This window comes from Hemicordylus capensis, chromosome 14 (assembly GCF_027244095.1).
Source record: "Hemicordylus capensis ecotype Gifberg chromosome 14, rHemCap1.1.pri, whole genome shotgun sequence".
Taxonomy (NCBI): Eukaryota; Metazoa; Chordata; class Lepidosauria; order Squamata; family Cordylidae; genus Hemicordylus; species Hemicordylus capensis.
In genome coordinates, this window is record NC_069670.1 from 18,894,423 (window position 1) to 18,918,357 (window position 23,935).

At 47.2% G+C, this 23,935-nt stretch overlaps 2 protein-coding genes across 11 annotated transcripts in view; one reads left to right on the top strand and one right to left on the bottom strand.

The window, feature by feature from the left end:
- Nucleotides 1-23,935, top strand: part of LOC128337152 (heat shock 70 kDa protein II-like) — a 179,017-nt gene that overhangs the window by 12,175 nt on the left and 142,907 nt on the right. For 5 of the 6 annotated variants that reach the window (XR_008312196.1, XR_008312194.1, XR_008312197.1 and 2 more), the window contains one exon: nt 13,778-14,011. The gene's annotated coding sequence lies outside the window, so the exon portion shown is untranslated. Of the gene's footprint in view, nt 1-13,777; nt 14,012-21,395; nt 21,508-23,935 lie in introns of those variants that run through there. The other variant, XM_053277817.1, reaches the window with a different exon arrangement.
- The window catches only part of LOC128337154 (hemojuvelin-like), a 28,497-nt gene that overhangs the window by 4,138 nt on the left and 424 nt on the right, over nt 1-23,935 (bottom strand). The window contains exons 1-3 of one of the 5 annotated variants that reach the window (XM_053277823.1): nt 21,431-21,556; nt 6,933-7,093; nt 3,766-4,268 (exon numbers count right to left, since the gene is read on the bottom strand). In XM_053277823.1, coding sequence (XP_053133798.1) covers nt 3,766-4,268; nt 6,933-7,026 — 597 coding nt within the window. In that variant the 5' untranslated portion in view covers nt 7,027-7,093; nt 21,431-21,556. Of the gene's footprint in view, nt 1-3,765; nt 4,269-6,932; nt 7,094-9,685; nt 9,781-17,559; nt 17,856-21,170; nt 21,284-21,430; nt 21,557-23,935 lie in introns of those variants that run through there. The other 4 variants (XM_053277821.1, XM_053277820.1, XM_053277822.1 and 1 more) reach the window with 4 other exon arrangements.

A 23,935-nucleotide genomic window follows, 5' to 3' on the forward strand; every position in this document is an offset into this window, starting at 1 on the left:
TTTTTAACTTACCCCCTCCGGGGGTGTTGGTCCCCCCCTCAGAGGGGGTAAGTTGTGTTTTTTTTTAAAATATTATTATTATTATTATTATTATTATTATTATTATTATTATTATTATTTTAAAACCTCTCAACCCCCCTGAACAGGTTGGAGGGGTTCGAGCGGGTGCCGGAGCGAACTGGTCCAGTCCAGACTCAAACTGGACCAGCCAGTTCTGTGCACACCCCTACTGCTGGGCACTTTCCAGATTAAACCCTACAATATTTAAGGGAGTGCCTTCCTCTTCATCAACCCCATCTCCTGTTAAGATCATCTGGGGAGGTCCGGTTGCAGTTGCCACCGGCTTGGTTGGTGGAGACTCAAAAACGGGCCTTTTCTAGAGTTTCCCTGGGACTCTAGAATGCGCTTCCTAATGAAATAAGAGTTTCCCCTTCTCTGAATGTTTTTAAGAAGGACCTAAAAACATACCTGTTTAGTTAGGCTTTCAGTTTATAGTTTTAAAGCATTGTTTTTAGAGTTTTATTGTATTTTACATTGTTTTAATTATGTTAATGTTTTAATTGGTTGTATATTGTGAACCGCCCAAGGCCTTTTTTGTATGGGGCGGTATATAAATGTATTAAATAAATGCATACATAATACATACATACATAGTGTCACTACAAATCTCTTAAATGTGCTTCTGTATTTTCTATGTTGTGACACTGCACTTTCGCTGACAGAAAGGTGCCGTTCACATTTCTGATGCCTTCTTTTGGGTTTTATCTTTGCATTATAGTGCTATAACATTGCATGTGTATCGCAAAAAAGTAGCTGTATTTTCCCATTGTAGGAGTTTGAGATTCTGGGGATCGTTTTCAATACGATCCTGACAAGCCGAATCATTTAGTGCTGTTCTAGGGTGTAATTGGGAAAGCACCCTGCTCTTTTAGAGGGTGACTATCATGATGGGGACATCCCATTAAACTGATTGCCAAGAGGTTTAGGACCGACAAAATGGAAATACTTTTTCACACAATGCATAATTAACCTATGGAATTCTCTGCCACAAGATGTGGTGACAGCCAACAGGCTGGATGGCTTTAAGAAGGACAGACAAATTAACGGAGGACAGGTCTATGAATGGCTAATAGTCTAAGGGTTATAGGCCACCCCCAGCTTCAGAGGAAAGATGCTTCTAAATGCCAGTTTCAGGGGCACAACAGCAGGAGAGAGGGCATGCCCTCACCTCTTGCCTGTGGGCTTCTCAGAGGAATCTGGAGGCTACTGTGTGAAACAGGATGTTGGACTAGATGGGTTTCCTTGGACCTGCTCCTGAAGGGCTGTTCTTAAGTTCTTATCATCAGCAAGAGATGGGGTGTTTCCAAATGGAGAAATACTGCATTTGAAAATGTAGGTTATGTTCAGTTATCCACTCCCCATTCACTTACTACTTCCTACTTCCCCATCACACAATTTCCCAGCTCCATCAGCTGGCCATTCCTTGCCAGTCTATGATGAAAATCACACCATTTAAGTCGATTTCGACTCCTGGCGCCCGCAGAGCCCTGTGGTTGTCTTTGGTAGAATACTGGAGGGGTTGACCATTGCCTCCTCCCGCGCAGTGTGAGATGATGCCTTTCAACATCTTCCTATATTGCTGCTGCCCGATATAGCACCAGCGGGGATTCAAACCAGCAACCTTCTGCTTGTTAGCCAAGCATTTCCCTGCTGCGCCACTTAAGGTTGTAATTTTAAGGTAATCACAAAAGGCATGATTTTCAACATGGATTGGCAGCAAATGGCCAGCAGATGGCACTACAGAATTGCACAATGGGGATATACATCATCTGAATGGGGAATGGGTCATGGAAAAGAACATACACTCTCGTGGTCTTGATTAACAGACCATCAGGCAGCAGGGCGGACATCCTGCTGCTTGAGCTACTGTGTCTCTGTCGAAAAACAGGGCCCCCCCCCACATGCTCAAGTAACCTTCCTTACTGGATCTCTGCCTTGCTCCGCTCCTCTTCACTGTAGTTGGTCACTGCCTTTCCCTCTTGCTAGACAGACTTCCCCTTCCATTAGGAAGCTCTGTACAACAAAGCCCCCTCCCGCATGCAGCTCAGACCCTACAGATGAGGCTGTAGAAGGTCCCAGGTTCGATCCCCGGCAGTGTCTCCAGGTAGGGCTGGGAAAGACACCTGTCTCTAACTGTAGGCAGCTGCTGCCAGTCAGTGTAGACAAGACTGAGCTAGATGGACGAATGGTCTGACTCAAAGAAATCAGTTTTTCTTGGACTTGCCCAAAGCTCAGAGGGAGAGCATCTGCTCTGCCTGCAGAAAGCCTCCGGTTCAATCCCTGGCAGCATCTCTAGGTAATAGGGTTGCCATATCCTGGCTTTCCAAATCCAGGAGCCTAATTGGCATATTATGTAAATAGGCCTGAAAATAATTTCTGAGCAGAAGAGTGATGGCACGTTTTGCTCCAAGACTCCGCTTCTACAAGGTCTAGAGCTTAGTTTTAAAAAAGAAAATAAAAGAAAGAAAGCTGAAATCTGGGCGAATCTGGGTGAGCAAAGCAATCTAGGCGAGATGCTTAAAATCCAAGTGAACCCTGAAATTCTGGGAGGCATGGCCACTGCTAGGTAAAGGCTGGGAAAGATCTTTCTCCAGGTCTGGGAGGGCTGGGAGATTCTAACCCCAAAGCACATGGGATGCTTCCAGTACATGACATATCCTGCCATTTCTGGCTTGCTCCTGAGATGCAGTTCCTCCCTAGATGCTCCCTTCTGGCAGTTCCTCCCTAGAGGCTTCAACTCATTGGAATGACTGTAAGTGAATCTGACTTGCACAGAATCTGTCTCTTGTCCCATCTAGCCCACGCTCTGAAGGCCTCTCTCTGCCCAGGACATTGGAGACATCACATTACAGGAAGAAGCCTGAGCTCAGTGGAAGAACATCTGCTTGGCATGCAGAAGGTCCCAGGTTCAGTCCCTGGCAGCACCTCCAGGCAGGCCTGGGAGAGGCTCCTGCCTGAAATCTTGAGGAGCTACTGCCAGTCAGTGTAGACAGTACTGAACTACAGGGAGCAATGGTCTGATTCAGTATAAGGCAGCTTCCTCTGCTCCTATCTCCAGGCAGAGAGGCCATTCCCAGCAATGCAGTCAGTGGCCGAATTCAGATGTAACAGAAAACCGGAGATCCCTTCACCTCCAGTTTCCTCACCCAAATTTTGGGAAATGGAGTTTCCCGGGGAAAGGGACCCGCGGTTTCCCTCCCTGAACTCTGATCTTAACCTTCGGTTCAGAGTCTAGTTTCACCGCCACAAATTCCATTTCTGCAGCGCCAACGTTACATCCGATCGCTGGCACTGCAGTTTTGGCCCCACGGAACCGGAGCTGAAGGACGAAGCTCCTCCCTCAACTCCAGCATGATTGGCTGTGCGGGCTGTCCTTCTGTTAAGAAGGAAACCAGCACAGCCAGAACCCCCGCCTCTCTGCAATCTTGCAGACTGCAGAGAGCCAGCTCCCCTGGATGTCCAAATGCAGATGGGAGAGTACAGGGGGGAGGGGGTGTGGAATCACAGGCCCCACGTTACGTCTGAAGGCGGCCAGTGAGATCTTTTCAGCTGGAGCCGTCTACGTGCCGCACGCCCTTGGTCTTAAGAAGCTGTCACTGCCCACATCCATTATAAGCACCTCTCCTGCAATCCTCCTCTCAAAGCCCCAGGGCCAGCCAAGGGGAATGATGACGGGAGACTTGGAAGGGAAAGGCTGGTTTTTACCTTGCTCGTGGCCGTGGCATTTGACCCTTTGGCCACGGGGTAACTTGTGGCCTGTGCAAACAGGTAGTTGTTGTCCAGGAGTGGCCAGGAGCCCTCTACCCGGCAGGTGTGGAATTCATCGCCGAAAGTCCGCACGTGGGGGTCCCCAAACGTGGCACAGTGCTGGTAGGCGGGGGGCCGGCCGTGCTTCTGGGCAAAACTCTTCTCATAGTCACAGGTGGTCAGGGACTCCGCGCCGTGGTGGTTGGGCGCTGGTGTTTGGGGCCGTGGCGGCGAGGTCGGCCCCTCCTTGGTGCAGTTGTTCTGCATCATGAGGTCCTCGATGCCGTGGACAGCTGAGTGGTAGGCGAGGTCGCCGCGGCAGGTGCGGGCCGTCTTGCGGGTGCAGCGGGCATAGGAGCGCAAGGCGTTGCAGTAGGCTGCACTCTTGTTGGGCCCGCGTAGGTTGAGCGTTGCGGCCACGTACTCGGAGTTGCAGCGCAAGATCCTGCAGTTGGAGCACACTGTGCGGCAAAGGCGAAAGGAAGCATCACCGCTAGCGGGATTTCGCCACGACTCTCTTTGCTCCCCACCCCCTGCTTGTGCGCAACTCAAGCTGAATGTGAGTCAGAGACTGGAGCAGATTCCTAATGAAACCATGTGGTTACAAGGCCGTGCGACTGCATGCGTGGTAATAATACTGGAATAAATACTGTGTGTTTCAGTACAAATTATGCAAAATGATCATAAAAATAGTCTCTATATCCAACTTAAAGGCCAGGGATTATTATTACAATTAATTTCATTTCTTAATTTCTTAATTAAGTAATTAATTTTCAGCATTTAATTTCTTATTAAAAGACTGGGATTGTTATTATTTATAACAATACTGGAATAAAAATAGATCTGTATGTTTCAATAACATTTATACCAAATGATCATTAAAATAGTCTCTATATCCAACTTAACAGAGAGCTGGTCTAGGAGAGGAGAGCTAGTCTAAGGAGAGGAGCTGGTCTTGTGGTAGCAAGCATGACTTGTCCCCAAAGCTAAGCAGGGTCTGCCCTGGTTGCATCTGAATGGGAGACTTGATGTGTGAGCACTGCAAGATATTCCCCTCAGGGGATGAAGCCGCTCTGGAAAGAGCAGAAGGTTTCAAGTTCCCTCCCTGGCTTCTCCAAGATAGGACAAGATTTTTTTATTGAACCAACAAACTACCAAAGCATACAGTACGTTGCCAAAGCACAATTATATACAAAGTGGTTGTTTGTACATGATATATCTACAAAGATTTACACACAATGATTTGGATACCCACAAGGTTATGAAGTATATGCAGGTAGTACTGTAACTCGAGGGCTGAGAGAGACTCCTGCCTGCAACCTTGGAGAAGCCGCTGCCAGTCTGTGAAGACAATACTGAGCTAGATAGACCAATGGTCTGACTCAGTATATGGCAGTTTCCTATGTTCCTATGTTGATCCAACAGTTCGTATTGAAGACTTCTTGCTGGTGAAGTGGGAGACATTCGAATGGATATTCCCGAGATAAAGTCTCATATAGTGATTTCTGATGAGTTGATTTATATTAATGTAGTATGGGTGTTTTCAGCCCTTATTAGGACATTTTATCCTGTATATATTGTCTCTTTTTATAGTGTTTTTGTTGTTGTTGTTGAACACTGTATTTGTTCAATATATTTTCAAGCCTGCCGCTCAAGAAGACTCAACAGAGTCGAAATGCGTTTTGCAAGAATAAAGCCTCATCATAAATCACTCCATGAGACTTTACCTCGGGAATATCCACTCGATCTTCTCCCACTTCGCCAGCAATACATCTTCAATATGAACTACTGGATCCAATCATTTAAGTCGCATATAGAGACTATTTTAATGATCATTTTGTTAAAATTTTATCGAAACATACAGATCCAGTATTATTATAATGCATGCAATTGCACAGCTTTTTAATCATATGGTTTTATTAAGAGTCTGTTAAAATATCAATTCATGATACTTGGATTCTCTGTTAATGCTCACATATATTGTTGAAGCCATACAGGGTTTTGTTTTCTCCAGAGATTGGAGTAGCCTATTTCAGAAGTAAAACATTTAAGTGTGAGTGTGTGTGTGTGTGTGTGTGTGTGTGTGTGTGTGTGTGTGTGAGAAAGTGTGTGTGTGTACGCATATATACATAAAAAAAGAAGTAAAGATTATAGATAGGAAGACAAGCTACTCCAGTCACTAGCTCACATCCACGCGGAGTTACTCAGAAGCAGTCCTATCGAAATCAACAGGGCAATTTGCTTGTCCCATTAATTTCAATAGGAGTAAAGTAAAGTAAAATATGCCGTCAAGTCGATTTCGGCTCCTGGTGACCACAGAGCCCTGTGGTTTTCTTTGATAGAATACAGGAGGGGTTTACCATTGCCTCCTCCCGTGCAGTGTGAGATGATACCTTTCAGCATCTTCCTATATCACTGCTGCCTGATATAGTACAAGCGGGAATTCGAACCAGCAACCTTCTGCTTATTAGTTAAACATTTCCCCACTGCGCCACTTAAGGTGACTCAATGAGAGTACTCAGTGCTAATTTTCTGAGGCCAGTCAATCAGGCTGAGGGGAGGGGCACACTTCAAGTTAGTGATCCTCAGAGTGGAGCCAAATAGTTCATCGGCGATGGTGGGAGAGGCGGGCAGGCGGACTCTGAGTACCCCCTGGGAGCCCTCCAAGTGCCAACAAAAGGAAGTGCTTTTTCACACAATGCATGATTCACCTACGGAATTCTCTGCCACAAGATGTGGTGCCAGCCAACAACCTGGGTGGCTTTAAGAGGGGTTTGGAGAACTTCATGGAGGAGTCTTTCAAGGGCAACTCATCTGGTGACTAGAGGCCACCTCCAGCCTCAGAGGCAAGATGCCTCCCAATACCAATTGCAGGGGAACCACAGCAGGAGAGAGGGCGTGCACATACCTCTTGCCTGTGGGCTCCCCAGAGGCACCTGGTGGGCCACTGTGTGAAACAGGACGCTGGACTACTAGATGGGCCTTCTAGGGCCTGATCCAGCAGGGCTGCTCTTACATTCTTATGTAAGTACCGCTCTTGGGAACTGGTTGTGACCTGACTGAGCAGAAAAGATGGCTGCCTACTTCGTGCTGCCAAAGCTGAAGTCCGCCCGCTGCTGCCTTACCATATCTACAGAACAAGAGGAGGAAAAGTGCTCGGATGAAGAAATTCGTGCTGGCTGAGTGGTGTGGCCTCGTGAAGTGGACGGCTTCCCCCATTCCAATCCATCCAGAGTTTGTGAAGAACGGTCACCCAGATCCTCCTTCCTCTTTTGTCACTGGTTCTCTGGAAGCAAAGCACAGACAGAAGTCTACAATAAATAAACCAACGGAATGCCCTCCGGTACAAGGCTGAGTGAGTGGCCCAGGCAGTCTAGACGTCGGAACACTATTTAGAGACCCTTTAACAAGTTACTAGCCCTCATGCTGAATTTCGCTTTGGCTGAAATTCTGGTGGCAATTATAAATGGAGCTGATTAGAAAGTATTTTTGCTCCAGCCAGGGATATGTCTCTTTCAGAGCATGGAAACAACTAGAAACCTCTCTGTATACTAGGACAGCCCCACTTGAACCCAGGACCTTTGGTATGCAAAGCAGATGCTCTACCACTGAACAACAACCCCATCCCCACTCTGAGGGAAGCCACCATCCCACTGGAGAGAAGCCACATGACTTGGAGGTACAAGATGCCAGAGGTCTTGAATGTTGTAATAAATAATAATAATCATGATAATGATAATGATTATTATTGATGTTGCAATCTCAGGGGATAGACGAGTCAACGAAAAACCATTGGAGAAAAAACCCAAATACAAGGACCTTTAGGTTGAAATTGAGCTGCTCTGGAAAAAGAAAACAAGAGTAGAGCCAATAGTTGTGGGCGGCCTTGGTGCAGTGCCAAAAGAACTTGAACGCCATCTTGACACCTTGGGCATCGATAAAATTACAACACATCAACTACAGAAGGCAACGCTACTCAGGACAGCATGGATATTATGACAATATCTTTAATTCTTCTTTAGTTATCCTAGACCCTTGGAAAGGGCCCGACAAAGTGCCAAATCCAGTCAATAACATCTGGTAGACTGTGTGTAAATAGAATAACAACAACAACAACAACAAACAACAATAATAGGAACACTATTTAGAGACCCTTTAATGAGTTACTAACCATCATAATGAATTTTACTTTGGGTGATATATTATTATTATTTCTTGTTTGCACAGTCAAACAGGTGTTTTTGACTAATTTGTTGCCAAAAATTTGTTATCAATATTGTTGTTGTTTTGGGTATCGTCACAAAATGCAGGCTGTTCCTAGTAAAGTTGCTTTTTGTAATTGGCTGATGGTGATTTCTGTGGCCCCGATGGTGTTGAGGTGCTCTTCAAGGTCTTTTGGAACTGCACCCAGGGCGCCAATTACCACTGGGATTATTTTGGTCTGCTTCTGCCACAGCCTTTCAATTTCAATTTGTAGATCTTTGTATTTTGTGATTTTTTTTCTATTTCTTTTTCTTCTATTCTGCTGTCACCTGGTATTGCTATGTCGATTATTTTGACTTGTTTTTCTTTCTTCTCAACTACAGTTATATCTGGTGTATTGTGTGGCAGATGTTTGTCTGTTTGTAGTCGGAAGTCCCATAATATTTTTGCATCTTCATTTTCTACCACTTTTTCAATTTTATGGTCCCACCAATCTTTGGCTACAGGTAGCTTGTATTTTTTGCAGATGTTCCAGTGTATCATCCCTGCTACCTTGTCATGCCTTGATCTGTAGTCAGTCTGTGCGATCCTTTTACAACAGCTGATGAGGTGGTCCACTGTTTCATCTGCTTCTTTATAAAGGTGGCACTTGCTGTTTGTTGTGGATTTTTCGACTTTGGCTCTTATTGCATTTGTTCTTAGTGCCTGTTCTTGTGCAGCCAGTATTAAACCCTCTGTTTCTTTCTTCAAGTTGCCATTCTTAAGCCATTGCCAGGTCTTGTCTGATTTTCCAGTTATATTGTGCAAATATTGACCATGCAGTGGCTTATTTCTCCATTTTTCTGCTCGGTTCTTGACTTGTTCTTTCTTGTAGGCCTGCTTTCTTTCATTGGTGTTGAATAGTTTTGTGTTATTGACCATTTTAAGTGCATCTTCTTCACTGTCCTTTATATATTCTTCAAGGCCTCTTTTCTCCTCCTCTACTGTTTGATGGACTTGCAGCATTCCTCTTGCAGCATTCCTGAGAAGCGAGGGAGGTATAGCCTATCTACATCTCTGCGGGGGTGTAGAGCATGATTGATGGTCATGATTTTCCTGGTCTTACAATCTAGCATCTCTAGCTCTGCCTATTATTATTATTATTATTATTATTATTATTATTATTATTATTATTATTATTATTATTAAACTTTATTTGTTAGCCACCCCATTACAAGTTGTTCTCTGGGCAGCTCACAACAATACAACAGTAAAAAAAATCCAATTAAAACACATAACACAAAACAAATTACTATATAAAATACAAAATACAATACAAAACATTTAAAAAACCTTTTTTTAAAAATCAACTAAAATTTTTTAAAGCCAGCATTTACAGAAAGGCCTTCACCAGGCATCTAAAAGACCCAAGTGATGATGCCAGGTGAGCCTCACACGGGGGGTGGGTATTCCAGAGGCAGGGTGTCACCACCGAAAAGGCCGTCTCCCTACAAGCCACCCACTTTGCCTCATTTGGCAGGGACACAAGGAGAGGGCCTCCAAAATAGATCTTAAAGTCCATATCAGGACATTTGGGGTGAGGCTCAGATAACCTGGTCCCAAGCCGTTTAGGGCTTTAAACGTTAAAACCAGCACTTTGTGGATTTAATAAGAATGCAACTTCATGAATACTTACTTTAGCATGAGCGACAAAGCCATTCGGAGCACTCACCAGAGTGCAAACTGTTAGCTCTTCAATATCAGCTCCCTAAGCATGCCCTCTGGTTTCTTGTGATACCAAGGGTGGGGCGGGGGGGGGGGGAGAGAGAGAAAGAAGCCATTGGGAGAATAGCTGACGGCCAGAGCTGGGAGCCTAAAACAGCTGAGCATTGCAACCTGATCTGTCCCCCAAAAGGCAAAGGTCCGAAACGGAAGCTTTAAAAATAGGTTGTAGTATTTTCAATCCCAAAGCAGCGTTTGGGGACAGGAGGAGGGGTACATCCCAGAGGCAGCAGACGTTGTTTTAGGAACAGACACCTTGTGCACACACATGGACACACCCTTCTCATTGCCCTGGCCCCACAGTGGGTCCCAGATCATTGTTAGTATCAAGGAAACTCCATCGTGGCTCAGGTTTTCCAGTTCATGGGAGCGTGTTTTACATGGTGGGGAATTTTGCACAGATTGTCCTGTGTGGCTTGATACTGTACTTTTGGAATGGAACAGGCTTCATACATCCTGTGTCAAGATGATTTCATTTATGACTCCCTGTTTCTGCCCAGAGCTTGGAATTTGGCATGTGTTTGTTTGTTTGTTAAATTTATATACCACCTTTCATTAAAACAATCCCAAGGCGGTGCACAGAAAAATTAAAACAAGACTATAAAAATGCACAATTAAAATATTAAGCTAAAAAATAAAAACATGAATCTGACTAAAGATCTAAAATACAACCATATAAAATACAATATACAAAGAAGAAGCAGTAGAGACAATCATATAAAAGCCTGGGTAAAAAACCAAGATGTAACACGCTTTCTAAAAACTGTGATGGAGACCGAGGAGCGAATAGCCAGCCACCGGGAGAGCATTCCAGGGTCTGGGGGCAGCCACAGAGAAGGCTCTGTCCCGCGTGCACGACAGCCGAGCCTCCCTCATTGTCGGCACCTGGAGCATAGCCCCCTCAGATGACCTCGTCAAGCAGGCAGCAACCCTTGGGAACAGGAGGTCAGCACTGGAGCTGGCCCTTCTATACGGCAGATTTGGGGAGACCACAAAAGGACAATGAATGTCCTATGCTTTAGGTTATTACGAGAGCGACAGCAAGCATGAATTGTCCCCTTGGATAAGCAAGGACCACCCAGGTTTGCATTTGGATGGGCAACTGCATTTGAGTGCTGTAACATTTCCCACTTAAGAGACAGGGACATAGCTCAGTGGAACAGCATCTGCATGCTTGCATGAAGAAGGCCCCAGGTTTAACCCCTGGCAGCATCTCCTGGGAGGGCTGGGAGAGACTCCTGCCGGAAACTGTGGAGAGCTGCTGCCAGTCAGTGTAGACGATACTGAGCTCGATGGAGCAATGGTCTGACTCAGTAGGAGGCAGCTTCCTCTACTCCTGTGAGTGGAAAGAAAATAGCTGCTAGAGTTTCTCAGGAAATGCTTGCACAAATTTCCAGGCCATGCAAGAGAAGGTATGTTTTATAGCCATTTCCCCGGTTCTGTTTGCACAGAGGCTTATGCAAGTGGAGGAGTACCTTTGGATTAAGCAACACTTTTCTTATGCAATAGTCTGGCATGTGGGCTTCCTCTGGGCAGAAGATAGCTTTCCCGTGCAGAAGGCACCACTGAGTCCAGCCCTATATTTATACCACCAGTGGTGTGGCATAATTTGCCTGTTCCGCCCCAAGCACAAAGTATCTTTGATCGTCTCAGCTTGATGTGTCCTGGAGACACATCAAAGCACACAAACATTCCAGGCTCTTCATCCTTTTTCCAAGAACGTTTCCAATATTTATTTTTTCCATTTACTCCTTTGTCCCTAGCAGGCCTTTGTATATTTGAGAACCTATCCCCACTTGTCAATGAACTAGAGTTCTCCCCTTCTTTTCAACGGGAGGGGTAGCACAGCCATCACAAAACAGCCACAGAGCAGGGCCTTCTCCATGGTGGCCCCCTCACTGTGGAACGTCTTGCCTAGAAGGCTCACTTGACTAATTCCCTGGGGTCGTTTGGCAAAGACGTCTTCTTCAGGAAGGCATTTGAACGGCCTTGTTCTCACAAACAGTATGTGAGGTACTAACACTATGGTTTTCTTTTAGCAATCCTGAGCTGTTAAATTTCAATCTCTCTGGTTTGTTGTATGTGTATACTTGTTTATGTTGTGATGGCCATTGGCTACTGTCTGGTACGAAACCTGTGTTTAGGGTGTACTGGGAGGAGAGCTGGTCTTGTGGTCGCAAGCATGAATTGTCCCCTTTGCTAAACAGGGTCTACTCTGGTTTGCATTTGAATGGGAGACCACATGTGAACACTGCAAGATCTTCCCCTCTGGGGATGGAGCCACTCTGGGAAGAGCATCTAGGTTCCAAGTTCCCTCCCTGGCACCATCTCCAAGATAGGACTGAGAGAGACTCCTGCCTGAAACCTTGGAGAAGCCGCTGCCAGTCTGTGAAGACAATACTGAGTGAGATGGATCAATGGTCTGACTCGGTAGAAAGCAGCTCCCTGTGTCCCCATGTACTACTTCAGGGCAGGACTCAAGGTGCCCTCCCGCACAAAAGGGAAGCAGCCAGCCAATCCGGGTCAGGAGTCCTAGCCTAGTGTACTTGCTGACAGTTAGTTTTCTGTGTGGTTCTTGCCAAAGCCAGGGCTTAAATCATGGAGGTGGGGGGAAGGGGGGGCTTTAATGAAACCCACAAGCCCCCTGACTACTCCCGGTTTTTGCTAAAAGATACCCACCTATTTCAATCAATCAATCAAGCTTTATTACGGTCAGAGACCAGCATAAAATTACACATTCAATGAAGGTAATACTGGAGAAAAGTTACATGTTAACAGAGGTGACTGCAAATATGATGATAGCTATTATAAAAAGGCTAAAATTTAAAATAATTATAATTTAAAAAGAGACAAGCTACTAAAAGGAAACAAGCTATTAAAAAACTATAACCCCTAGAAATACTTTTTCATAATAAAATGCACAGAAAAGATAGAAGGGGAATTTAAGTAGTAGTAGTCATATAGCTGGAAATGATTTCATATGTGGTAAAAAGCTAGAATTAAAATTAAAAATAGTTAAAACTATAATGGTTACCGTAAGTTGGACTATTACTACTAAAAATGGGAAAGTTACACGGAATCACACTGAATGATAAAATACACTAAAATACGCAACACCTATTTCGCTTTCTAGAAATAGCAGCCATGATGAAAGATAAAGGGGCCGGGTCCCCTTGCTCCCCCCGCCACCGGCCTGGTAATTTGAGTACTGAGAGACTCCCAAGCATTTTACTCACTGCACCAATGCTGGAAGCTGTCCAGCAGAAGAGCTAAGGAGAGCTGGCCTTGCAGCAGCAAGCATGGAATGCCCCCTTTGCTAAGCAGAGTCTGCCCTGGTTTGCATGTGGATGGGTGATTAAATGGGGGCGCCGTCCGCTGTAAGGTGTTCCCCTGAGGTGATGGGGTTGGATCTCAGTGGTAGAGCCCCGGCTTTGGACGCAGAGAGTCCCCAGATCCAACCCCTGGCATCATCTCCAGGTAGGGCTTGGGAAGACTCCTGCACAAAATCTTGGAACAAACTCCTGCACAAAATCTTCTGCCGGTCAGTGTAGACGATGCTGACCTAGATGGGCCGATGGTCTGACTCAGTAGAAGGCAGCGTCTTGTGTTTCCTGTGTAAGTCTCTGGCCTTGCTCCTCACTTTTTATAGCCTTCAAGAGAGCACCTACCACAAGAGCTGGTCTGGTGGTAGCAAGCCTGACGTGTCCGCTTAGCTAAGCAGGGTCCACCCTGGTTGTATATGAAAGGGAGACTAGAAGTGTGAGCACTGGAAGCTATCCCCCCCCTTAGGGGATGGAGCCGCTCTGGGAAGAGCATCTAGGTTCCAAGTTCCCTCCCTGGCAACATCTCCAAGACAAGGCTGAGAGAGACTCCTGCCTGCACCCTTGGAAAAGCTGCTGCCAGTCTGTGAAGACAAGACTGAGCTAGAGGGACCAAGAGGTCTGACTCAGTATATGGCAGTTTCCTCTCTTCCAACTCACTCGCCGGCCTTCTTTTGCCTCCCCAGCTCAGTGAGGACCAGAACCTCTCTGCCTATCTAACGCGGCTGTGCCTCTACCAGGTCACTAGCCCTGAGGCTGGCACAACATGGGCCAAAGCTGCCAGGGACCTTTCACTACGGCCACTGCATGCCGGAACAGCTGCCTGAAGCCGTCACCACGTCACCTCCATCTCACGGCCGAAATGCCTGAAGACGTCGCTGCAGGAGCAAAAGGTCTCTGTGCACTGCGCTCTACTAAAGGTAACCGCAAATCCTTTTCATTTTTAAAACAGATTTTTGGGCTGTTCTCACGATCACAACTTGGGTTCTGATATATAAATATTTGTTGTAGTAGCGGTGGTGGGGATGGGAGGAGGAGGAGGAGGGTAGGGAAAGTGTCCTATCCAGGTTTGAGAGTGGTGAGTGCTCTTGTTTTAGGATCCTCTGTGAGCGTAGTCTGCTAGTCCAGGGAAGATTTATGTAAAGCGCCACAAACTCCTCTGATCTTGTGAAGTCCCTCCTCTCTGCTTTTGTCATCTCACCCCATATTGCTAATATGGTTCCAAACAAATCGTTGAAACCATGAGGTCTAGAGACTTAGGTGCCCCCCCTTTTTTTTAAAGAAAGAAAAATCAAAGCTGAGATTTGCAGGATCCAATTAATCTGTCTTGGAAGAGTGAAAGAGAGCTGACAACAGGGACGGTGGTGCTTTGCCATGTTCCTTTTGGGTAAATGCAGGTGTGACATGTATGGAACCTCTGCTTTTTAAAGGGGTCCTCTTGAAGTCTGAGTCATCTTCGATTTACGTAAATACGATACTGTGGACATGGATAGTTCTGTATATGTAGAGAATCCACAATCATACTTTCACCTATCAGCAATTTCACCTTCGGAATATATCGCATATATCATGGGACAGATGACAAACACACACAGGGGCTGTTGGCATGCATGCTACTTAGTCTGCAGACCCTTGCATGAAGCAGCAGGCCGTGGAAGATCCCTGTGTAGTTGCCAGAGACACTCAAGTGGGGTCAAACTGAGCAGTGTGGATTCAACTGAATGTAGGCCAGCACTTGGGCTGGGGAGTGATCAACACACCTGGTTCATTCAGTGTCCCCCACGGCTCTTTCTGCTGCCAAATTCCATCTGCAAACATGTTACGTGTGCAAAATGGGAAGAGAGGTGGTGTGGCAGAGGTTGGAAGGGAGAGGGCCGTAATAAAAAATGGGGAGCCATCGCTAAGGGGTCCGTTGGGTCTGACCTCCCTCATCGTCACCATCTGTCTCACCTCGGTCTCTGTAACTTTACTCGCTCACATTTATTTGCTTAAAATATGTCCGTACATCCCTTGCTACCGGCTTTTGCTAACTCTCCCCTCCCTCTTCCTTCTCTCTCCCTCCTCTTTCCATTTGGACTGTAAGCTCATAAGGGCAGGGACCCAGGTTCATTGCTTAAGCCAGTGTTCTTCATCGTAAAGCCCAGCTCCCAACAACCCCAAGTGCAGGCTTCCTCGTCAATTGTCTACCGGGCCTGTGTGAAGCTTTGCCCAAAGCTGAATACTCTGCACAGCCCCCCAGCACCATAGGGAGGCGACCCCACCATGCAGGGCTGTGCTTTGCCCAGTGCCAGAGATCAGTGTTTAAGCTAGACAGTACTGTATTTACCTGAAACCGAGACTAGGTTTTCCCAAGTTTTTTGATATTAGAAATCAAGAGGTCATCTGCTCCTTTTGGGTAAATGCAGGTATAACATGTATGGAACCTCTACTTTTTAAAGGGGGTCCTCTTAAAGTCTGAGTCATCTTCGATTCAGGTAAATACGATACTGTGGTCATAGATAGTCCTGTATATGTAGACGATCCACAATCATACTTTCACCTACCTGCAATTTCACCTTCGGAATATATTGCAGCAAGGTGTTATCATGGGATTGCAGCTGGGGGCCGATTCAAATAACCGACATGAGAGGGCTGGGCTGGCCCGAAGGAAGAGAATTTGGAGTGCAGTCATTTTATCATGGACTCAGCTCATCACCACACATACATTTTGCTGCCACTCGGTTGAGCTCGGCCACAAGGACGCAGGCAAAGTTGCAAGTCCGTATGTGCGCAGAGGAGAGCTGGCCTTGTGGTAGCAAGCATGACTTGTCCCCATAGCTAAGCAGGGTCTGCCCTGGTTGCATCTGAATGGGAGACTTGATGTGTGAGCACTGCAAGATCTTCCCCTCAGGGGATGAAGCCACTCTGGGAAGAGCAGAAGGTTTCAAGTCCCCTCCCTGGCAGCATCTCCAAGATAGGGCTGAGAGAGATTCCTGCCAGCATCCTTGGAGAAGACGCTGCCAGTCTGTGAAGACAATACTGAGCTAGATAGAGCAATGGTCTGACTCAGTATATGGCAGCTTCCTATGTTCCTATGTGGCAAAACCACGGCATACCCGCATGGTTGTCTTCCTCAACTCCCCCTCAACCAATGCTGTAAATGCAATAGTTTGGGTGAAAGGCAGGGACTTATGCCATGCTCACCATTGCAAAATTCCAAGTTGGTCTTTTTTTTAAATAGATGGTAGAAGGCAGAGGCAGACAGAAGCCACCTAATGGCACAGTGGGGAAGTAACCTGCCTAGGGAGCAAGAGGTTGCAGGTTTGAATCCGCGCTGGTATGTTTCCCAGACTATGGGAAACATCTATATTGGGCAGCAGCGATATAGGAAGATTCTGAAAGGCATCGTCTCATACTGTGCGGGAGGAGGCAATGGGAAACCCCTCTTGTATTCTACCAAAGGAAATCATCCTGGCTCTGTGGTTGTCACGAGTCGACACTGACTCGACAGCAAAACTTTACCTTTAGAAAGCAGAGAACACAAATCAGAGGAGATAAGGCCCATTTCCCCTGTAACTGTGTGCAGACCGAGGGGGTAATCTATCCAAAGCCCATTTCTCACACATCTCATAAATAATAGCAATAGTAATCATCCTGAAAGGAATAAAAAGGTGTACGACTCAAACCTGGCACATGAGAGTACCATCAAATCTGCATTTCAGTGGGTCTTCCTTCAACTTCAACCTCCCTCCTTGCAACTCCTTAGGAACATCAAAAGCTGCCATATACGCAATCAGCCCCTTGGTCCATCTAGCTCAGTATTGTCTTCACAGACTGGCAGCGGCTTCTCCAAGGTTGCAGGCAGGAGTCTCTCCCAGCCCGACCTTGGAGATGCTGCCAGGGAGGGGACCTGGAACCTTCTGCATGCAAGCAGCCAGGTGCTCTTCCCAGAGAAAGGCCCCATCTCCTAAGGACACGATCTTACAGTGCTCACACGTAGTCTCCCATTCAAATGCAAACCAGGGTGGACCCTGCTTAGCAAAGGGGGCAATTCACGCTTGCTACCACAAGATGGAAATGCTTGACTAACAAGCAGAAGGTTGCCGGTTCGAATCTCCACTGGTACTATATCGGACAGCAGCGATATAGGAAGATGCCGAAAGGCATCATCTCACACTGCACGGGAGGAGGCAATGGCAAACCCCTCCTGTATTCTGCCAAAGACAACCACAGGGCTCTCTGTGGTCACCAGGAGTCGAAATTGACTTGACGGCACACTTTCCCTTTTACCACAAGACCAGCTCTTCCTCCGGCCCTTCCCCAACGACCACGGAGAGCAACCAATTACCTCTTTCTTTTAAATATTAAATATTCTTTTAAATATTCCAAACAGTTCTGTCTACCATGTCCCCCGAAAGAGCCCCCAAAGCCCCTCTTTTGCCAAAGCGGTAGCGCCGGCGCTGAAAAGCGGGGCTTCCCGCCCTCTTACCCATTCCTGGAACGCTGCTTGTTTTAACGCCAAGAGAACTGGATGGGCTTTGGAGGGCCTCTCCAACCTGGCATCACTCCCTCCCTCTCTCAGCGGAGCGGCTCTCTGGAGGGCATGGACAGCACATGGCCGGTTGGTGAAGAAGATGACCGGGTAGTCGTGGAGGCCCCCCACGCTGCTGTCACTTCCCTTCCCCCTAGAGATGTGGGGCAGGATGGCTGGGAAGACCTGATGAAACTGGGTCGCATCACTGGGCGGAGGAAAGGGGAGAGACAGGCCCCTCCAGAGTCCTGAAATCCATCCGACACACCCACTACACACACACACACACACAGTACAGTCCCTAACTCTTGCTTGGAGAGGCGGGAGCACCAGAGAAGCCAACCCAAAGATAAATCAACGGACAGAAGCACCTGTTCCTTCGCTGGCATCTCCCCCTGGTCGCCGGAGCCAGCGTTGTGTTTAAAACAGGAACCGGTCCGGGAAAGGCGGGGGGGGGGTGTCTAAAAAAAGACTGAAGCAGGTGGAGCAAGGGCAAGATTCTGTCCTATGTGGGGAGGGCGGAGGGCGGCGGACTCCCATCCCAGCGTGGAGTCGTTGGCCCGAGTAGATGTGGCTGCTGCACACCAGGAATGTAGCTAGGATGGAGCAGATGGGGTCAAAGAACCGGGGGTACCCCCATTAAGGGCCCCCCAGCTCTACGCTTCCCTATTTTCTTGTCTCCCTCACTCCAAGGGGCTGCTGGGGAGAGGGGTGAACACAGGCCCCCTCTCCCCTAGCTACAGCCCTGCTGCACACACTCCCATCAGGCCTCTGTCCACGTCAGATCCCTTTTCAATTGATTTTACTTTCCCTGTTGCATTTTATCTTCAAATAATCGGGGGGGGGGCCCTCTGGTTGCATGGATTTTCCTCCACTGAAATTGCATGCACCCTTTGTTAATTCATTTTTACATTTATATCCTGCTTCTCCTCCAAGCAGCCCAGAGCAATAATATTTATCATTATTATTTATTTACACAGTCAGACAGGTGTCATTGACTGGTTTGTTTTATCCAGACATCGGGTCCTTCCCAAGGACCTGGGATGGCTGAATTTTATTGTCAATTGTTATAGATATCGTCGCAGAATATAGGCTGGTCCCAGTAAAGGTGCTTTTTGTAATTGGCTGATGGTGATTTCTGTGGCCCCTGTGGTGTTGAGGTGCTCTCCAAGGTCTTTTGGGACTGCACCCAGGGTGCCAATTACCACTGGGATGATTTTGGTCTTTTTCTGCCACAGCCTTTCAATTTCAGTTTGTAGATGATGATGATGAACATTTTATATCCTGCTTTTCCTCCAAGGAGCCCAGAGCGGTGGACTACATACTTGAGTTTCTCCTCACAACAACCCTGTGATGTAGGTTAGGCTGAGAGAGAAGTGACTGGCCCAGAGTCACTCAGCAAGTATTATGGTTGAATGGGGATTTGAACTCGGGACTCCCTGGTCCTAGTCCAGCACTCTAACCACTAGCTGTCATATAGTGAGTCAGACCATTGATCTATCTAGCTAGGGATTGTCTACACAGACTGGCAGCGGCTTCTCCAAGATTACAGGCAGGAGTCTCTCTCAGCCCTGTCTCGGAGATGCTGCCAGGGAGCGAACTTGGAACCTAGATGCTCTTCCCAGAGCGGCTCCATCCTCTAAGAGGGGAATTTCTTCCAGTGCTCACACTTCTAGTCTCCCATTCATATGCAACCAGGGTGGACCCTGCTTAGCTATGGGGACAAGTCATGCTTGCTACCACCAGACCAGCTCTCCTCGTTTATCCTCACAACAACCCAGTGAGGTAGGTCAGGCTGCAAGAGAAGTGACTGGCCCAGATTTACCCGGTGAGTTTCATGGCTGAATGGGGATTTGAACTCAGGTCTCCCCAGCCCGTTAGTGACTGTAGTGTGTGTGGAGTGGTTGTATCGAATGGATTTCACAACTCCGGAGAGGCCTTTCTCTCCCCTTTCCTCTGCCCAGTGATACAGCCCAGTTTCATCAGGTCTTCCAACACTCTAACCACTACACAACACTGTTTTAAAAAAATGTTATGCTCATAGGATGGGGATGGGGATGGAACAGGGAAAGATTGATGGGGAAGACTCCGCTGCCAGTGCTCACCCCTTCAAATGGATAGAAGGTGTGCCCCACCAGGTGGGACTAAGCAGAGACATAGGTGCCGTCTTAGTGTGTGGCTATTCCAGGGCGGCAGGAATCATCTTGGATCAAGAACGCCACCCAAGAACACCTGCGGTGGGAAATCTGGAAACACTAGACCACTAAAATGTAGGAACACAGAAAGTTGTCTTATACTGAGCCAGACCCTTGGTCCATCTAGCTCAGTACTGACTACACGGACCGGCAGCAGCTCTCCAAGGTTCCAGGCAGGCGTCTCTCCCAGCCCTACCTGGAGATGCTGCCAGCCTGGGATTGAACCTGGGACCTTCTGCGTGCCAAGCAGATGCTCTGCCACTGAGCCACTGCCCCATCCCCCACTACTACGAATAATAATATACTGCTTTCCCACAAAGATTCTCAAAGCAGTTTACATTTTATGTATAGAGAAGTACAGATATAAATATAGAAACCTAGGAAGCGACCATATGCTGAGTCAGACCCTGGGTCCATCTAGCTCAGTCAGTACTGTCTTCACAGGCTGGCAGCAGCTTCTCCAAGGCTGCAGGCAGGAGTCTCTCTCGGCCCTTGCTTGGAGATGCTGCCAGGGAAGGAACTTGGGACCTCCTGCATGCAAGCAGGCAGGTGCTCTTGCCAGAGCGGCCCCATCCCCTCAGGGGAATCTCTCACAGGGCTCATACTTCTAGTCTCCCATTCAAATGCAACCAGGAAAGACCCTGCTTAAGCAAAGGGGACAATTTATGCTTGCTACCACAAGACCGTCGTCACCTTAAGTGGAGCAGCAGGGAAATGCTTTGCTAACAAGCATAAGGCTGAGGTTCGAATCTCGGCTAGGCAGCAGTGATATAAGAAGATGCTGAAAGGCATCATCTCATAATGCCCAGGAGGAGGCAATGGGAAACCCCTCCTGTATTCTGTTAAGAAAACCACAGGGCTCTGTGGGCGCCAGCATTCGAAATCGACCTGGCGGCACCCTTTACTATACTACAAGACCAGCTCTCCTCCCTAAATAGCTTGATAGTGGTTTCCTGCCCCAAGGGTTTCACAATCCAAAAAACCCCACAACCCCCACCCCCAGAAAAAACCCCATAGGATAGACACCAGCAATAGCCACTGCAGGGATGTTGTGCTGGGGTTGGATAGGGCCAGTTGCTCTCCCCCGGGTACATACAAGGGAATCACCACTTTAGAAGGTGCTGCTTCTTTACTCAGTTAGCAGGTATATATGCCTGGCTACCCCCATCATGGAACTTCCCCCGCCCCCCACTCCTACTACCATCAACAATAAGCACGCCCCATAGCCAATTCTGGATTGCATTTGTTCCGTGTTTCCCACCTCCGAAATTACTACAGTCAGGCCAGCTTGAACGGCCCTTCTGGCCACAAGTTGCGATTGGGAGTTTTGTGGCTGGGGACAAACTGTGCCAGCTAAGCAATGCTGCCACTTACTGCGAGCTGAGTGGAGACTGTCCCACCCAGAGAGAGAATCCAGGCGGGCGTCCCGTCCACGCGGATTTGCAAATAGTTTAGCATTGGGGCTTGAGATGTGCGTTCCAAACCACTAGGTGGCAGCCACGCGTCGGCGAAAAGGGTTTCGACCATTGGTTGGGAGGACGAGGAGAAGAATCCCAACTCCACAAACAACTTACTTTGTGCCTACCCTGCAGACCTGTTTAGAGGATGCTGAGGATTCTTTGTGAGAAACTTACCCGGACCCCGTGCACAGAACGACCCAGGGTTCCCTAGGGGAGGACTCCTAAAGGGAAAGACTCCTAAATTCAGTCAAGTAAGTCTGTAACTAGCCCACTCGACGTATCCGTTCACTCGCGGTGGGGCTTGCTATGTTGGTTTCAAAAGACAGGAGATGTTATTGTCTTGTGGTAGCAAGCATGACTTGTTCCCCTTTGCTAAGCAGGGTCCACCGTGGTTTGCATTTGGATGGGAGACTACATGTGTATGTGTAAGCACTGTAAGATAGGGGATGGGGCTGCTCTGGGAAGAGCACCTGCATGCTTGCATGCAGAGGGTCCCAAGTTCCCTCCCTGGCAGCATCTCCAAGATAGGGCTGAGACAGACTCCTGCCTGCAACCTTGGAAAAGCCGCTGCCAGTCTGGGTAGACAATACTGAGTGATATGACCAAGGGTCTGACTTAGTGTAAGGAAGCTTCCTATGTTCCTATGTAGGTTAAACTGTCTCTGCCAGAGGTGCTCTTACCCCTGGATTTCGGTACCAAAGTGCAGGGCCTTCACACCCCTGGGCACCCCCAAATCCTCTTTAGCAATAGCAATAGCAATAGCAATAGCACTTACATTTATATACCGCTCTATAGCCGGAGCTCTCTAAGCGGTTTACAATGATTTAGCATATTGCCCCCAACATTCTGGGTACTCATTTTACCGACCTCGGAAGGATGGAAGGCTGAGTCAACCTTGAGCCCCTGTCAGGATCGAACTTGTAACCTTCTGGTTACAGGGCGGCAGTTTTACCACTGCGCCACCACTGCGCCACTTTAGTCTGTCCTGGGTGGTTTGTGCCCTCAAGAACCTACACGTTAAAAATGATGCTTAACTTGCAGCATGGCGGGGAAGGTGGGTTTCAAAGGCTTTTAGGTCCAGGTGCCAAAATTACCTAGGTGCACCTCTGATCCCACCAACTTAAATTAGTTTTAAAAAATACTGATCAAGTTTTTCCATGTTATAGCCTGTCTCCTTGGGGGCCAATGACAGAAGCCAAACATGGCAAAAGCTCACATGCACGCAAGGTAAAATGAAATGAAATTTTTTCAACCCCACAGAAATGTTTTCCCCGACTTAACCCTGAGTCCCAAAGATCAAGCTCATACATTTTTGTTGTTGTTTTTAACTTTTTATTTGAATTTTATGTAAACCACCTAGAGATAACTCCATCTGCTGTATAAAATTCTCCCCTTGGCCAAACTCAGTCAGAGGACACCTGATTTGTAATGGAATCCCAAGTTGTAGTGTGATGATTACCTATTATTATTATTATTACATTTATATCCCACTCTTCCTCCAAGGAGCCCAGAGTGGTGTAATATATACTTGCGTTTTCTCCTCACAACAACCCTGTGAAGTAGGTTAGGCTGAGAGAGACATGACTGGCACAGAGTCACCCAGCAAGTCTCGTGGCTGAATGGGGATTTGAACTCGGGTCTCCCCCGTCCTAGTCCAGCACTCTAACCACTACACATGTCAAACACAACTCCCCACCCCCACCCCCATTTGTTGGAGCAGGTTTGATTTCTTTTTAAAGCGATAAGAAATAAAGCACTGAACAAATGTTGGGTTTTCGAGTGCCATGCAGGTACTCGAAAAACCAGTCAGAAGCCAGAGCAGAGAGTCTAGTCTCTATATCTATCAACTCAAGCAGTATATAAATTTGAAGGAATGAATGAATGAGAGCATAAGAACATAAGCCCTGCTGGATCAGGCCCAAGGAGGCCCATCTAGTCCAGCATCCTGTTTCACACAGTGGCCCACCAGATGTCTCTGGGAAGCCCACAGGCAGGAGTTGAGGGGATGCCCTCTCTCCTGCTGTTACTCCCCTGACACTGGTATTCAAAGGCATCCTGCCTCTGAGGCTGGAGGTGGCCCACAGCCACCAAACTAGTAGCCATTGATAGACCTGTCCCCCATGAATCTGTCTAAGCTGCATTTAAAGCCATCCAAGCTGTTGGCCATCACTACATCCCATGGCAAATGAATGGATGAATGAATAAATGAATGAATGAATGAATACATGTGGTTTTAGCACAGTTCTTCACCTGATTACATAGGCTTACGTACTGGATGGGTTCCTGTTTGCCCACTACAATGACCACCAAAACATGCAAAGGAGAGATTGCCTCCTTGATGATGAATACTTCTCTGATTGGACTAACTTTATTGTTGAGAAGTTTATGGTTTATCACTGGAATATTTAATCCCATTGGGCTTTGATAACCCTAAATCAATAATCAAGCAGTGTGTATTTGATATGGAACATTAAAAAGACTGAAGTTTGGAGACTAGGTATGTGAGGGTTGAGATGCTAGGATTGTTTATAAACCAGCCAATTATTTTTATAATTTGATATCACCAATATATAGATAGGTTCTGACACTGGCATGGCATGGCATGAGAGCCAGCGTGGTGTAGTGGTTAGAGTGCAGGACTAGGACCGGGGAGACCCGAGTTCAAATCCCCATTCAGCT